At 42.8% G+C, this 17,309-nt stretch overlaps 1 protein-coding gene across 1 annotated transcript; it reads left to right on the forward strand.

Annotated features, from left to right (window-relative positions):
* The first annotated feature begins 483 nt into the window (after nt 1–483).
* Nucleotides 484–14,858, forward strand: LOC137914352 (ankyrin repeat domain-containing protein 13C-like). The gene is made up of 13 exons (XM_068757956.1): nt 484–967; nt 1,777–1,818; nt 5,730–5,834; nt 7,256–7,341; nt 8,186–8,231; nt 9,137–9,203; nt 10,298–10,442; nt 10,939–11,070; nt 11,409–11,570; nt 13,594–13,673; nt 13,957–14,055; nt 14,520–14,620; nt 14,728–14,858. The coding sequence occupies exons 1-13, from the start codon at nt 610–612 to the stop codon at nt 14,856–14,858; spliced, it is 1,554 nt and encodes a 517-aa protein (XP_068614057.1). The 5' UTR covers nt 484–609.
* The last annotated feature ends 2,451 nt before the right edge of the window (nt 14,859–17,309 follow it).

A 17,309-nucleotide genomic window follows, 5' to 3' on the forward strand; every position in this document is an offset into this window, starting at 1 on the left:
GCATAATTTGAACAAAATCAAATTTAAAGGGATACAATCTAGTAAAACCCTAATCTTTGATAGTGATTGTCAGAATTACAAGGTCAGAATAAAGAGTTAGTCCTGAGTTGCTGCGACCTGAGCACTCCTCCACTCCGGGCCAACATAACCTACTAACCTAATGCATGTCATTATTAGTCAATATTATATATTATAGTTCTGAAATGTCGAGATATTTAAACGTTGAAACCTAATTTTATATAGTAATTTAATACTGGAAAGTAGTAGAAGTAGACTTATGTATCTTGCGCTGCTTGCCGGATGCAAGACACCTGACCTTTAATAACCTTTCCAAACTATCGCGATACTACCAGGCGGAAGTCACTCGCCGAATCTTCCGTACAAGTCAACAACAGCAGCTAATGTAGTTCAGCGAAAAACCGAGTTTGGGACGAGCGGAAGCTTTTACTTTTACAGAAAACAAACCGATCGTGTCGCATGGAGGAGTAAAAGCTTTCATGCTGTGCCATTTATATTGTTTGCGTGAACACTTCCAAGTGGCGAATCTCATCGGTTTGCCCGAGAGGGTCATCGCCAGCGACGCTCCGTGAAGCGACAACTGTTCAGAAAATGACCGGAGAGAAGATCCGCTCCCTGCGCAAGAATCAAAGGCCAAGCAAGGACGAGGATTTACTTGAGCCGGACGAAGAGGCGGCAACCGGGACGTTCACCGCTCCCAAGACGAACAAAAGCAGAGCAAGTAAAATCTTTAGCAATCACAAGTTAATCAAGTCTCCATCCGCGCAGCTGCACGTCAATGCTAATAGCAACGCGCTGTCAACACCGGAGGTCACCGATGACAACAACAAGAACCCCATCATCCGACCTGGACAGGACTTTCCGATGCACGAATGTGTGTTTAGAGGAGATGTCCGACGCCTGTCGTCGCTCATCCGGACGCAAAACATCGCCCAGAAAGACATCCACGGTGAGACCAAACAGCTGCCATCTCGTGGAACTCGGGGCAAAAATCACCCAAATCCATCATCATCAGTTCTAAAGTCCAGCGCAGGTTTGATTTGATCCGCCAATCGGCCGGCGTCCCGCCGCACTGGGACGAGGCGAGGCGGGGGTTATGCCTTTGGACGTGGGATCTAGCAGCTGGTATTGTAGGTGGGGCAAAGGTTGAAACCACTGGGTGGGGGACCGGGGGCAGGAGTTGTTGTTTTTAAAACACACCCTGTTGATTGTGGGGCTGTGGTGCGTTTACTGTCTCTGACAATCTGTGTAAAGTTGGGGTCATTGTTGCTCAACGAGTGCGGCTCCCCGACCCGCACGGATCATTGGAACATGCAGCTCGTATTTTCACCTACATCAAGAATTCTGGGGCGATGAGGTGTGGCCGACTTTCTTCTGGATCTTTGTGCACCTTTTATTTCCCCGAGAGGGAAGCCTGAAGGAGCTGACTGGGCAATTTGCCTTATGAAGCACATTTGTGCACACCTGACCCAAATTCTATTAACAGTCAGTGTTTATGTCCAGGATAATTAAGAGCAGCCTATTTTAGGGGATCGGTAGGTTACTAGACTATAATATTTCTTGTCATAATATAAGCACACACAGTGGACATGCACTTACTGTATCATTTAGGATTATGGATTCTGCTTCCCAATTTGAACGTTTAATTCATCCAGAATGTGACATGCCTTATACACAATGCTGGCGACAGACTCCCATCTCTTACTGTGTTGAGCAGAGGCAGCTGACAGATTCTTTTTTTTTTTTTTTTCCCTATAGGAAACACACCGCTGCATCTTGCTGTCATGATGGGGCACAAAGGTGAGTAATATTAAGAGGCATCAGTGTGGTTTGACTTTGCCGCGTTCTGTAATGCGTTCATGAATTCCTTGTGGGACAGTACATCTGTTGTTTGTGTTTCTTTTTAGCTATGTTTTTTTTTTAAAAGCATATTTTCCTGTCTTTGTCTGCATATTTGCATATATTTTGCTTACAGCAAGATGAAAAATGAGGCTGACTGTGCATTTTCACGTGGTAGAAAGCAGCATTGGGAAGGAGAACGGTGAAAGCCATCTCCCTCGCTTGCAGTCGTATCTCCTTATTCATTTAATACACATAAAGAGAATGTTTGAACGATCAGTGGGGATTAGATAATGCTGACGCTGCAAGAAATAGGATCCTCAAAGTAGCTTAATCCCCTTTTCTGTTTTTTGTTCCACTGCTGGTTGGTGAACATTTTCAGAGTTATGAGATTGTTATTATCTGTATTTATTTTTTACATTTTTAATTTCCTATTACTAGTTTTCTGCTGCTGTCTTGTCCTTTTCAGTTTAGTTTGAATGCGTAGCAAGAAGCAGTGTGGGATTACGGTATACCGTGAATATGTCATTAAGTATCCAGGCTTCAGACAAAGCTATACACAAGACTGAACAGAAAGCATGTGTGTAAAATATTAAAATGCGGCCCCCGCTGTGAGTCCAGAATGGGGCGATTGGAAAAATAGCACCAACCCTTTTGCGTCATGCTCCCAGTGAACAATTACATATTCTGCAGTTTGTTTGGTGTCTCTCTTTATAACATTTCTTTCAATTCTTTTTGCAAAATGACATTTCCATTTGAAGGCCGTGCCACCGCTTCCTGGCAGTTTAGATATTAGAATGCGGAAGTGTTTGGGGGCACACGAGACGCTACGGTTGATTGTTAACATGGTTGCATGTATCTTGTCTGAGCTGTTTGCATGTCCTCCAGGCATCCTCAGGGCAGACAGGCATGAGATCATAGTCTGGGTGTGGCAGGTCTGTGAGCACGGAGAGGACAAGGCTTTGTGCATGACCAAAGATTTAGTATTTTTCTGACTATTAAGTGATGCTTGTCTGTGGTCCTTTTAGGTTTGGGTAGAGAATATCGCAGAGAAGAACAAGAGAGACTATTTTTTGTTAATAATAGCCAAATAATTTTGCATTAAAAAAAAGCTACCGGTATATAAAGTTGGAAAACATTACCCCTCAGATCTGTCTGTACATCGCTTTTATTAAACTGAAAGGATGTCTTTTGTTATTTAGGATAGGATTTAAAAACACCAGAAAACATTTCTCTGTTCCCATTGTTGCAGTGCAGACTCGTGTCATGATTACTTATTGATTTTCAGCACATTCTGTCAGTGTCTTGGGACATTGTGCTTGCTTGTTCAACAATGAAAATCAAATAAAGCAGAATTCACAGACATCGGCTTCCTACCTCGGCAGGAAAGAGAGCATAAACATGTAATTTGCATGACCGTAAAACCCTTTAGTGTGCAGACTGCGTGTGAATTATGTATTTGTTGTGGTTTCTTGTTTGCAGAAGTATGTCAGTTCGTTAAATGGTGTCTCAAGGCACATTCAGGTGCACTAACTGTTAAAAGAACGTTGCCGAGACCATCGGTTCGCAAAGCATCCTGGGTTCTTTGATGGTCTTGGTCGCATGTCGGAAAAATTGCTCCGCCTTTCCTCCTCCCTTGTTTGATTTGGTGACGCAGTGAGCGAAACATTTCATAGTTATTATTTAGTGTCTTCGTTAAAAGCAGTCCAGTATAAAGTGAATCGATGTAAACACTATGAATGTATCTCTAATGTTCTGCAGTAGCTCACTTCATTTAGTTACGTTGTTTCCACCGTAGTGAAGATTAAATGGTTCATTTTAAAATGATTTCTAATAATTACAAAATTCAAAAGTTTGGCCTGATGTTGGCGCTAGAGGACAGGTCAAGGTTTTATTATCAAGGGGTTATTTATGTGTTTGACAAATAAACAAACTCCATGACACAAAAACGTACGTTTCTGTAAATCATTTTCTGGAGGCAAATAAAATGTGTTAGTGATATTTAAGGATAGCTGGAGGGTCAACAAGTGCTCCATTTGTAGCCAAGGCACGTACTGAAGCATTAGAGTGCCACTTTTGTGCATCTACACCCTGCCGCTGTCATTCTGCTGTTAGATCTATGACCTGTGCAGCTGCTGTACATGCATGCAATCAACTCAGAAATCCACAGGGAGTCTTTCCTCCATCTCCACTTTCTCTGCTGCGATGGGATCAAGTTGGAGTCGGATGGCACCCCGCGCGACCCCTTTTAAATTCAAATTGACCCGTACTTGTTGGATTATTGTAATTCCTGCCTTCCTACGAGGAAAAAAAAGATCCAAATAAAAAGAAAAATGTTGGATTATATCACAAGTATGCTCTGCTAAAGGCAGGATATATAGACAGATGGATGACAGGAAATAAAGGGCTCGAGAACAGAGCAATGTCACACAAAATGGGCAATAAAGTACGATGCCTCAATGCCAGCCCAGACTCGGTTATTTTTTTCCCATGGTTATGTAATGAATAGCCTAAATGGTGTCATTATTATTATTACACAATCATTGGATTTAGATATATAGGTCAGACCCCATTGGGGATGTGAGGCTTAGCACTCGGCTGCATGTGCTTTCTCAGCATCATCCTCCGCTATAAGCCGGTCCGTCCCCGAGTCCATGCAGGTGCTGATTGGTGTCATGGTTTTTTTCCGCTTCGTTGTGAAGCTCACTGCAGTTGCATCCACCCGTTCTGGCTAACGCAGCTGTATTTTATTATGCAATACTGTGCTAAATAAATAAATAAATGACATATTCTTTGACAAGACACCTGAAAGATGAAGTTACAAAAAGGCTAAGGGTTTAATATTTTAAAGGGACTGTTGGGCTGTGCTTGTGGAACACGTTTTATGGAGTGCCCTTTAATAGAGTGAGATCAATTCTTCAGGGCAGGCAAACACTCAGTTTTATTTCTCCTGCACCTTTTTTTTAAATTGGTTGTGGATTATTTCTCTGATGCGGACGAGTTTCACAAATGATTCCTCTACTTTGTACAGAATGTCCTTTTGCTCTTTCTCATGAACCGCAGTGACCATGCAGTTCAGAGGAACGGTGACGTGATGTGTTTGAATTGTGTTACACCCGCTTTGAAAGGCAGATTGTATTACCTCTGATTGTGTCCTGGCACATCATAGGGATGTAGAGAAACGAGTCTCAACACACTAGGTGTAGTAACCGCTTTAAATTTGGCAATATGACCAATTTGATTGACTCATTTTGCGAAGAAGGAAGCTGTTGCAGAGCTTCTGTGCTGCTTTCATCAGCCAAAACCATCACTGAAAAAGAAAATCAACAGCTTAAGTATGCTGCTGCCCCGTTGAGTGAAACCCCTATGAATCCACTTAGCTATCACTTTTTTATTTTTATGAGTGGGTTAGGCAATATAATGGCTCACTGGTCACTAATTGACAGACATTGGCTTCCATTGGCCAGTCTTCACCGAATGATGATCTTTATTTCTAAAATGAATGTGGCCTGTTGTTGTTTTTCTTCTATTTCTAGAATACAGACACAGCTTGAGACAGTTTGACATTTTCTTTCTGAGAATCCTGTCTTTATTTATTGCCTAATAGGCTCCGAAAGTAAGATCTCGTGAAATTCTAGGGCTCCTTGGCGACTATCATCCCAATCCCACACATTCTGTCCCTTCATAAATCCTGAATCCTCTCTTTGCTACAGGAAGTAACAATGCAGGCTTTTCTTAGTCATGCCTGGTGACACATTTCTCTCTATTTCCTTACAACCGTAGTTATGTTTGTGTTGTTGATTTTGTTTTTTTTCTGTAGTTAGCAGTGAAATAAAGTCGTAATTAAATACCACCACTTTCTGTCTTTGAAGAGTGTGCCCACCTGCTGCTAGCCCACAATGCACCAGTCAAGGTGAAGAATGCCCAGGGATGGAGCCCCCTTGCTGAGGCTATTAGCTACGGAGACAGACAAATGAGTAAGTGTAAACTGCGTTCTGGTTTTGTTCTGTGTAGCAGTGGAGAGGTTTTACACAAAGGTAAGAGGGGATGGAATGCTCTTTTAAAATGGCCAGAAGAGAGGAAACGGCAAAGAAACAAACAATGTCAGTCCATTAGAATGAAGGAGTAAAATTGCATCGACAAGCAGCTCCAAGTGTTTTTTTTATTGGAGTGCATCCTCTAATTATTTCCTTAATACCACTTGCAATACTGAGAAATGTGTATTGATTGAACACTTATATGAGTCTTTCACACATTTAGCTTGTGACGTCTACCATGTCATACTGCATGATGTGTTGGGAACAGCATGCCTTTGCGTGACTGGTCCAGCCAGTCTTTTGTTTTTGTACTTTATATAATAATAATATATTGTTAAAATATATTCTGTACATTATCTACGACTTGCATTATGTAGAATATGAGATGGTTCAAGTGGAAGCCATTGACTTGACCTGCTATACAGTATATATATATACAGTATATATATGTTGATGATGTGTGAAGCACAATGTTAGTGAAAGAAACTGACTGTTTACCCTTTGCAATGCAATGAATGGCTGAATCAATTGCAGCCCTGTCTAACCTGTCCAGCAGTTAGTCACTCTGAAGTGAGTCAGTCTGGGGCAGAAACAGACCTTTGGCTCTAAGTTTTGTTTGTTTTCATTTACAGTAGGGTAAATGTTACAGGCCGATTAAATGCTAAAACGCTGTCTGCATTTTTAATCTTGTGCTCCGTGTTCTAAGCAAGCGGTTTCCTCATTGACAATAATTAGAACATTTCCAACGTTGAACTTTGTACTTATTTTTAGATGAGGGTTGGCGTCTAATTTCTTTTGTCAGCTCACAGTTTCTTCTGGTTTTGGCAAACTTGTCACATGAATTCTCTTTGATCAAGGATGAAAATTATAGCTAACAAAATAGATTTTGTCATGTGCTTTGTTCAATAGAGCTATTTCTGTGCACAGTTGCTTTCGCATGACATGGCTGTACTGTCAGCATCAGGTTGGCACAGACAGGCAGACAGACAGACAGACAGACAGACATGCACACACTCACACACCTATGGACAATATTGGAGTGATCAAATCGCCTCAGCTACATTTTATTTTGGAGGTGGGAGGAGATCCCAACACAGACATGGGCAGAACATACAAAGGAATCAAGCCCGGAAACCTTCATGCTGTGAGGCAACAGCACTATCCACTGCACCACCTTGCTGCCGTACTTATCCCATATCAATCATTCATTTACAAGAAACTGCGGTAACATGGTGGAGAAATGAGGTTTTGGGTACAGTGAGTAAAACTTGGACTCAACGGTGTTTATGTGCAGAACATGTGATGTCATTGATGCTTTTGGCCTAACTGATAACATCTCTGTGATCTCTTCTGTCTTTCAGTCACCGCGCTGCTGAGGAAACTGAAGCAACAGTCCAGGGAGAGTGTCGAGGACAAGAGACCCAAGCTGTTAAAAGCTCTGAAAGAAGTAAGCAGCCCTCGTTCAGCTTTCTGCTCTTTTCTGTCGAGTCTTTTTGCTCCTGATTTCGACATGGAAAAACACACGCTCAAACACACAAACATCCATTTTGGACGTCAGCTGATTACATCACAACGAAATGATGCCAGGGGGGTCTTCCCTGGCATCATTTCGTTGTGAAACATGGCATCTGCGGCTAAATGAAATCTGACGGTGCCTTTGTGGCCTCACTCAACATACTCTAAACATGTTCGGGGTGCTCTACATGCTGAGAGCTGCATCTATTCTCCAGGGTTTGTTCGAGCTGTTTGTCGAGCAGAATGTCTCACACACATTCCCCATTTAGTCAAGCAAAGAATGATTAAATAGTTGTTTCTTTAGAGCAACTATGAAATGCATTATTCAGCATAACTGTGTGAATCTTGAGAGGAATGCGGGTTGGAAATTAATAATATACAGTGAGAAATGCGTGTGCAAATGATGGTGTGTGTTGTACTCTACCGCTCTGCTCTTAACAAGGCATATCATTAATATACTTATGGAGTAGACGACAGGCTGATAGTTGCACAGCACCAGGATGAAGTGGTGCATATTAAGGAAAAACGTTATGCATGAAACTTTCTGAAGTTATTACAGGAAACTAGTAATTTGCAGAGATTCCCCGAACTCCGCATCTCAGAAAACACTTCAAAGATGTCATTTCTTTAACATGAACTGATTCCTGTTTTCCTCTGGAAGGCAGAGATTCTGTGCTAATGAGGAGGATGCGTAGAGAACATTAACCCGGTTTAATGGCCAGGTTTAAGGTTGCATGGTTTAGGTTTAATTGTGACTTCTTTGTTTTTATCTGCAGCTTGGAGACTTTTACTTGGAGCTTCACTGGGACTTCCAAAGTTGGGGTGAGTCACCGAGCATCCTCTACTGTCCCGTGATAGTAAGTTATACGGTAAAACCTAGCCATGTGTCCTCAGCAAGGGAACGGGAAATGGTCTGTCTCCATGTTTGTGTCTTGTCACTGAAAGTTTATTCAATTCAATTCAATTCAGTTTTATTTATATAGCCCCAGATCACAACATAAAGTCATCTCAAGGCACTTTACAGGATTAGCAGGGAAAGACCTGCAGGGAAACACAGAACCCAACTTGACCCACAAGAGCAACGGAGGCAAGGAAAAACTTCCCTTTAACGGGCAGAAACTTTGGACAGAACCTAGGCTCATGGTGGACGGCCATCTGTCTGGCCGGCTGGGTTGAGAGAGAGAGAAAGAGAGAGAGAGAGAGAATGGCAGCCTGAAAATGACTCCTTATGCTGGGCATGAACCGACAAACTTTAGTGTCCGTCCCTTTGTCATGGATTTGTTTTACTCATCATTTCACCCTGGGAGCTGTTGTAGAATACACATGAAATCCGCTTTACTTCAACGCGCTGTACTTGGTCTGGCTACAGGGCGTGATCAACGACTGCCTTCCGTGCTTTGAGGAGAATCTGCTTTAAACAACTTCATAAATCTGCCCTCCGGACCTCTTTGAATGTGCTTTGAATTTAAGGGGCTTCTTCGGTTTTTATGTTTTTTTAAAATATAGTTTTCCTCTCAACAAATGTGGACTAAAGCAATACCTCTGGCATTTCGTGCAAAGGTACAGGAAGGGTTACTTAACCTGGTGCGGAATGAGTTCAGAACTACACGTTACGCTGTCTTCTACTTTACAATGCTATATGCTGCTTAAGAAGATTGTAGCCTTCTGAGCTTCTCTAAATTTAGACCGCGCTTCACGTGTCATTGCTGTATCTTTTCATGTTGCAGTGCCTTTGCTCTCCAGAATCCTGCCTTCAGATGCGTGCAAGATCTACAAGCAGGGCCTCAATATCAGGCGAGTCCTGTCGACAAATGAAACGCGTTGCAATGCAACGTGTTGTGTGTGTAAAATGTTGAAATAACACTACTACACCGTAGTCAAACTCTACTGCAGTGCCTAAGAAATATATACTGCATATATAATTTAAAGCTCGCTCGTTTATCCGTCATCCCTTGCTGAACATAAGCTCTTTCTCAATGCGTCTCGTCATCTGCTGTCAACCTAGTTCGGTTCGGCGCAGAGCCCCTTTAATTTCGTTGGATCACTGGAGACAATAAAGTTCTACTACTAAATTGAAGCCTCAGAGAAAGAGCGTTACAGTGGAGTGTAACATAACTCCAGTCTAAACGCATGCTGATGCAATCGCACCGACGATTACATAGCGAGAATTGATATCTCTGTGTTTCAAGGCCCTGTGGACTAAAAGCTTTGCGGCTCCAGCTCCCGCTGAAAGGGCATATGCCTGGGCGTGTGTGTCCACACACTTGTCGGGTTAGAGTTTTGTTAAATAGATGTTAAAACGCTTTTTTCCCCACCAAATACTCAGTTGGCTGACATATGGTTCCGATAGATCTGTGTTGAAGAATGAACTTGGCGTGTTTGTCTCTGCGTGCGAGATCCTTGATGTGGAGCCGATCATTAGTCGGTGAAACTGCTCCGTCTCATTTGGTATTCAAACGGCTCTCGTTATCCCGGAGTTGCAGGGAGAAAAATGGAGAGCGAGGACAAACGATCGCAGCAGGTTGATTTACATTCTAGCGCTGCAGCGTGTCCGGTCCGGCGTACCTTTCTATTGTGCGTGGTCTTTGCAGGCGTGTCAGCTGTTCACGCGTTGTCATGCCTCATTTCACGTTCACCCAATCCGACTCAGTTCAAGAAAAGATTCCTGAAATGAGCTGCTGGTTTCCATGGCGATGATTATCATGCACATTGGCCCTAAGCTGTTGTGAAGGCGTGCGCTCTATCAGTTTGTGTACCGTTCGCACACTGTTGGCTCGTGACTAGTTCAACGTTCAGCTTTCACTGTCGTCCTCCATTTACGTTTTCCTTATTTTACTCTCTCCTGCTTGTGTCTGTTCCCACATCAAACCGACCGTCTCTGCTTGCAGGCTGGACACCACTCTGATAGACTTTACCGACATGAAGTGTCAGCGCGGCGACCTCAGTTTCATCTTCAACGGAAACGCCATCCCATCTGAGTCTTTTGTTGTTCTGGACAATGAGCAGAAAGTCTACCAGCGGATACACCATGAGGTCTGTGGAGCCTCATGAAGCCTCATTTGTGTACTGTGATGTTTGCCATCACTTCATTCCATTCATTCCACATAACCTGCCAATTTGTTTCTCAAATCATTGTTTTTATGCGGAAAAGGAATTTTCAAAAAAATAATAATTTATTTTTCGTGTTTAGCGTCTTGTCCACGGACTGTTTCTGTCTTTCAAAACATTGCGTGAACTGTCACCTAACATAAAGAAAAGCAAGAATACGCTCACATCTGAGATGCTGGAGCAACAAGAGCTTTAATTTTTAGTTGAAAATTCGCTCAAATGATTCTTTGATTATCAAAATACAGATACATAAACCAACTAATTCCTTAATTGCTTTGTTTCTACCACATTACTGAACATTTGGCTAGCATTCTGGCTAGTTTTGTTTTTCCCACGTTTGACACGGGGGGCCAAAATGGTCATATTAGGTGTCCATGTCTGCGTCGATAACTGGTTTTTGGACACTGTCCTGTATGTGCAGGAGACGGAGGTGGAGACGGAGGAGGAAGTGGACATTCTGATGAGCAGCGATGTTTACTCGGCCACCCTCTCCACCAAGTCCATCACCTTCTCCAGGACTCAGACTGGTTGGCTGTTCAGAGAGGACAAGACGGTTCGTGTTGCAGCAGCAGACCTTATGTTGCTCGTTGGCGCCTGGATGTGGAAGTGTGATCCTGACTTGGATAAATTGTTTGGCCAGGCCGGAAATGGAAAGCAAACGCATACTGGGTTCAGCTCACGGATGCACACATGGGGGGGGGGATATTGTTGGTACCCCTCTGTTAATGAAAGAAAGACCCACAATGTTCACTGAAATAACTTGAAACTGACCAAAGTAATAGCAATGAGTGGCGTCGGTGCCGCTGAGTTCCTTCATATTTCTGTCTTGTCTTTAAGAGGGAAACTGGCGACCCGGCAGGCGAACACTCATCTGTTTATCCTCCCCTCCAGGAACGCGTGGGAAACTTCCTGGCAGAGTTCTACTCTGTAAACGGCCTGGTGCTGGAGTCCAGGAAGAGACGGGAGCACCTGAGCGAGGAGGACATCCTCAGGAACAAAGCCATCATGGAGAGCTTGAGCAAAGGAGGGAACCTCATAGAACAGAACTTTGAGGTGAGCCTGACAGAGACCCAAAAGCGCAGCCATCGTCTCCCATTATGTATATTTGGGGTCACGGGGCCCCACAGAGGGGCACATGGAAAACCTGACATAGATAGATTGGGGGGGGGGGGGGGGTTGTAGCTCCTTACAATTTACCAAAAAAAGTAAACACAGCCTTCAACTTTAAGGTTTATGTTGGCTACCTTTGGACACCTTTAATCTTTCTCTTCAAGTCCGAGTCCAAACATATAAATAAAGGCTGGTTAATGGAGTCCAGCCGTGCACGGCAAAGATACACATGCAAAGGTACTTTGTGAACTTCTTCGTAGGAAGGAGAACCAGATGGAGCAGAGCTCAGTTGATAAATATTGCATTGCATTATAACGGCAGCATCAACGCCATTCCAGTCCTGAAGCTCTCCTGTTCTTGCCGGAAACTTGGGGACATGACTCAAACAAAATAAACCTCACTTCTCAGCCGTATCCTGACGAGGATAAATCCTGCAGAGGCGTCCCAAACGTCATGGCAGATGGTTTGTTGGAAAGTTCCTGCCTGCGTCATTTATCGTATGTGTCTCTTGGATGTGTAAAACGATAAAAAGCTGGCAGTAATAAGTGTCCGAGTCCCAGCATCGCCACTTAGTGGTGAAAGCAGGAAAGATACGTATTCGCAGGAACGCCGCCATTCCCCATTCACTGCAGAATGTTCCAGAGTTTGCTTAGTAAGCCTTTGTCTAAAAGCCAGTCGCACAGAGAAGACAAAGCTGCTCAACGATCAATGGATGTCTTTTAACTGCCCAGCTGTTTTCAGTCATCCTCTTGTGTGTGTGTGTGTGTGTGCGCACGCTTTGTCTCTGTTCCTAGTCCCTTCCCCTGTTGTGTGTGTCAGGATATGTAAACTCGTTTGAACCGGTGCCGACTCGTCTTCAAAGTGAAAAGCTGTGTTTTATTGGAGGCCGTTATGGAGGCAGTTAAGCCTTTTGCCCCAGTGGAACGCGATACGCGGAAGTGGGCACGGATGAAAATATGCAGCGGCTGTGACGCAGCTGTGTTTACAACAGCGAGGGCGAGCGGGTCGGTTTGTGCTGAAAGCCCCTCCCCGTGTGTTTTGTTGTTGTTTTGTTTTAATTTTCTGTTGGAAAGAGCAGCAAGTTCCAATTTTAGGATAAATGGGATGGAGCTCAAATCAGCCAGAGCAGATTAATGAGAACAGGATCCTTTTCATTAGGAAGCTGTGATTCCTGACCTCCTATGCGTTTGTTTGGGTGTTTTTAGAGGGGCAATGCCGACGGGTCGTGTAACAGCAGGTAGTGGAAATAGTCTGAAATGCGTTATTCTGAAGCGCTTTGATGGAAGCTGAAGGTTTCGGCATTAATGAGGCGGTTTGTTACAGTATTTTCTACAACAATCACTGGGAGCTTATCTTGCATTAGGTCTTGGTGAAACTGGCCGTGCTTTTAATTTTGATGATCCAACAGTATTATACTGCCTGTATCCTTGGATATGAACATTCCTTCGACTCCTGCCTTCATCTTTTGGCAGTCGTCACTGTTTTTCTTTCATGTGGTCTGCCGTTGTATTTATAGTTAATCAGCTGCTGTTGAGTAAATGAGGACATTATTTACTAGTATACGTTCGACTACTAACTCAGGTATTTTTTCTCTACAGATGCCTTTTGGTGTATCACAGTATATTATAGTGAGTGATACAGTTATATTTTGTGTCTCAGGAAGTCAGACATTATAGTGGATTACTGGTGCAGCAGCGCTCTCTAGTGGCCATAACTGTACATGGAGTCACTATCATGGAGAAAAGGAGCGTCTGACCCTTGACTGGTATATTAAGGGTTGTCTGCTGCCCTTTTAAACAATGTCAGGTTCAAAATAAATGACCACGCTGATTGTTGAAATATTTCGTTTGGTCTGCCATCAGTTCCATGACCTTTGACCTTTTGGTGGTGTTATGAAGTGTGTGTGATTCAGAAGTGGGTTTGATCTGGGTTCTGAACAAGAACTTGATCTTTCTCTGTTCTACAGCCAGCGAGGAGGCAATCCCTGACTCCGCCTTCACCAAACACTATATCCTGGGAAGAATACATCACTGCTGACAATGGAAAGTAGGTGTCTAAAACCTTTGAGGTGAAATATTGATGCTTCGTTTCATTGATTTAGTTTCCCTCTAAAAAAGTGAGAATAAATATCGCATCAAAGCAAAGTGCTGCAGGATAATAATATGTCATTTGTGTAGCTCTCATCCACATTTTAGACTACATTGCATGCATATACTATGGTACAGAGACCATGAATGACACATATAATAAAAATGCCTGCACTATTAATAAGCTGTAAGCCTTCATCATGGAGTTCACTGCAACTATGCTGTCATCCCTCTCGTCTCAGAGCGCCTCATATGGGACGAGAGCTCATCTGCAAAGAGAGCAAGAAGAACTTCAAAGCCACGATAGCCATGAGTCAAGACTTCCCTCTGGGCATTGAATCGTGAGTATTTATCTTGGCGATGAGCCGACGCTTCCTGCTCCTCCTCCTCCTCTAAGGGGCACAGGCGGTGATAAAAAAGGGAGTCAATAGTTAGTGAAAATGGCCGGAAACCTTTCATCCCCTTTTGTTAAGAATTGACGACTGCCTTTGTTGTTTGGCTTTCTCATTTGATTTCCTCATCCCACTCTGTTTGTGTCGTCCCGGGTTACTTCTCTCTCCTGTGAGGATAAAAATGGCTGATTTAAGTGATAAAAGAAAACTCACGCAGTGCTTCTGGCCCTTCGGAGAGAACTGCTCATTCAATATGCTTCACACTGATCGATCCCTCATTTCTGTACAATCAATGCTGAGAGTCATTCTTTTATTGAAGTATTTCCCTGACTTTAAAATGTTTAAGACATTGATTTATTTCATCACTGGCGTAATTAGCCGTGCTATGTCACACTCTTTTTGTTCTTCTCCAGGTTATTGAATGTTTTGGAGGTGATCGCCCCCTTCAAGCACTTTAATAAACTCAGGGAGTTTGTTCAGATGAAGCTCCCCCCTGGCTTTCCGGTCAAACTCGGTAAGCAGAGCCGGTTTACTCTGTCGAACCACTTTAAAGTGTGTAAGCAGACGTTAAAGCGTGCTTTTCTCCAGAGAGGGTTTGTAACTGTCCCCGTCTCCCTGCAGACATCCCCGTCTTTCCTACAATCACAGCCACCGTGACGTTTCAGGAGTTTCACTACGATGAGTTTGACGAGTCCATTTTCACTGTTCCCAACGGCTATAAAGAAGACCCGAGCCGCTTCCCAGACCTTTAAGCGCTGGAGCCGTAGCCGGAAACAAGAGTGCAGCAAGGCAACACAACACAACACTACAAGACGAACTATTTTGAATTTACAAAAGCAAAATTAGAGGGATGAAACTGCCAAAATCACTTCAGAACAGTTTGTGGATTCTGTTACTCATCCCGGCCTTGAATACAAGATGAAAATGTCTCTGTTTCAAGGTGTCGCGCTGAAGGTTCGTACATTCACCTTCAGGTTTATTCCAGCAGCAAATGCAAGTAATTTGGAGCTGACAGTCAGAATCTGTCATCAGGTGGTCACAGGAGAGTAGGTGAGTCCCTGCCAGGAACGCTCACTCCGTTCAGTTGATGCTATGCGATTAATGTTTCTAAAGGGAATGTTTTTAACTGACTTGAAGTAAAGCACTGATTACTGTCTAAAGGTTTGGGAGGAATTCCACCAAAACTGGACTTTTTAGGTCGTTTTTCCTGCTTCTTGTAGACGCTGAGTCTTGTTGAATTGAAAGAGACATAAAACTGTTTATAATTAGGGATTGGGTACTCATAGCTGCTAATAGATTAGCTCCTCTACCAATGTTGACATAAGCCAAGCTCCCGGATGAACAGCGCTGCTGTTGGTAATTATTAGACAGTAATTTATGCTAGCATAGATACCATTGCAAATGGAATTGGTGAGGGGCATTAGGACAGTATGCTCTGTGTGTGAAAAGAACACATTTCTAGTACTTTGTACCGCTTCCAATTCACAACCGGACCAAAAGTTATACAAATGCGATACATGTTCAAACTTAAGTCAACGTAATATACACAAGCTAAACACACACTTGAAATAAACATGTGGTACTTAAGTCTGTGGCATGGTAAACAATGGTTAAATATTTAGCATAAATGGCTAAATGCTAAGGTATCTTCCTCAGAGCCTTAGCCAGTGCTGAGCAAGCTATGCAAGTCAAGCTGGCTTGTTCTCCCCGTTCACAGGATCATGTATTTTATAAAGCCCGTGTTCCACGAGAGGTCAGGATCCGGATCCGTTGAATCACCTCAGCTACTGGGGGAAGAATCAGTAAGAATACTACTTTAATTAGTAAAGTAACAAAAGATCTGTGAAAATTGAGTTTTGGAAAATGTGATGAAAAAATTATTGTTTTCTTAGGTTAAAAACCTAAAAGTCAGTTTTGGCAGAATTCTACTTGAACTCTGTGTGTGTGTGTGTGTGTGTGCATGTGTGTGTGTGTGCACATGTGATGGGCATGGAGTAGCATCACTGAACCGTCAGGCATTGGTTCAATCTGAAGCAGCTGTTCTACATTCAGCTGATTTTATGCACCTAACGATATGAAACTTCACTCTTGACTCTGCATCTGAAATAAGACATGAAATGTTCATCTAGGCAACTATGGAAATGCTGCAGTTTTTTATGGTACCACAGAGTTTTGAGTCCGAGAAAATGAAAGGTGTGGTGTCTTAACCTTTTCTTACTAAACCTTTGCTAAATATGTAACAAACTGTACGACCCTGTTAAAGACCGGGGATTGTACAGGAAGTTAAGTGAACGCCATTTTCGTATATAAAAACAAAGTGTTTCCTGCACAGTGTGTAAATACAGATTTGTCTTATGTTGTTTCTTTTAGTGCCGATTGTTAAGATCTCCTCGACAAGAGGAAATTGTGTTTTTACGTAGCATAACGACTTCGTTTGGGAGATTTCTGGTTTGTTATATAATAGCAATTGCTAATTTTGTACATACTTGTAATGTTTATTTCCCCCTGCCATTATTTCTCTTTACGCTTTGCGATAAACCTTCTGAACCTCCTGATGTGTGGAACAATCAGACACTTCAGTGTGAAAGGCACAAACCACAGAGGCTTCTCTGGAAGTTTGCTTTTCCAGATATGTCTAGAGGCTGGAAAAGGTTTAATGCTGCAGGGTTGTTTAGGAGCTTTTAATCATGTCAACTTGAACAGGTGTCGCGTATTCCTGAAGTTTAAAACCAAGTACGGCACGGAAGCGGTGGTTCAAAGTTCATTCCCCTTATCTACGTCCAAGTTCAGTGTCGGGACAACCAACATTTCTACTTTCCATTCCTCTGTCTCGGTTCAGCTAGAATGGGTGCTAATGTGCCTCTGCAGCTACATGCGTCACCTCATGCCGTTCAGCTAGGAAATTCATTGTTCATCATTCATGTCCAGTGTACAGAAAAAATGTTCTATACGTCTGCAACATTATTTTCATATAAAATATACTAAAATAAAAATGACATCAAAGAGTATGCACTGTTTTGTTTTTCCACATTGAAATACCATTTCAGGTATTACTAAGGCCCTAAATGTCTCATTACTTGCCCCTGGTAACAATGGTAGGAGTGGAAGAATTTATGAAAGTATTTTAAGTACTTTCCCATAAAGTTCATCTTTGGCTTAAACATTTCTGTTAAATTAAACAAACAATTTTGACAGTTAGTCCA

This window comes from Brachionichthys hirsutus, unplaced genomic scaffold, assembly GCF_040956055.1.
Source record: "Brachionichthys hirsutus isolate HB-005 unplaced genomic scaffold, CSIRO-AGI_Bhir_v1 contig_467, whole genome shotgun sequence".
Classification (NCBI taxonomy): Eukaryota; Metazoa; Chordata; class Actinopteri; order Lophiiformes; family Brachionichthyidae; genus Brachionichthys; species Brachionichthys hirsutus.

Coding starts and splice junctions, on each gene's coding strand:
- LOC137914352 (XM_068757956.1), top strand. CDS start 610: ATGACCGGAGAGAAGATCCGCTCCCTGCGCAAGAATCAAAGGCCAAGC. Junction 7,342..8,185: donor TGTTAAAAGCTCTGAAAGAA/GTAAGCAGCCCT, acceptor TTTTATCTGCAG/CTTGGAGACTTTTACTTGGA. Junction 10,443..10,938: donor ACCAGCGGATACACCATGAG/GTCTGTGGAGCC, acceptor CTGTATGTGCAG/GAGACGGAGGTGGAGACGGA.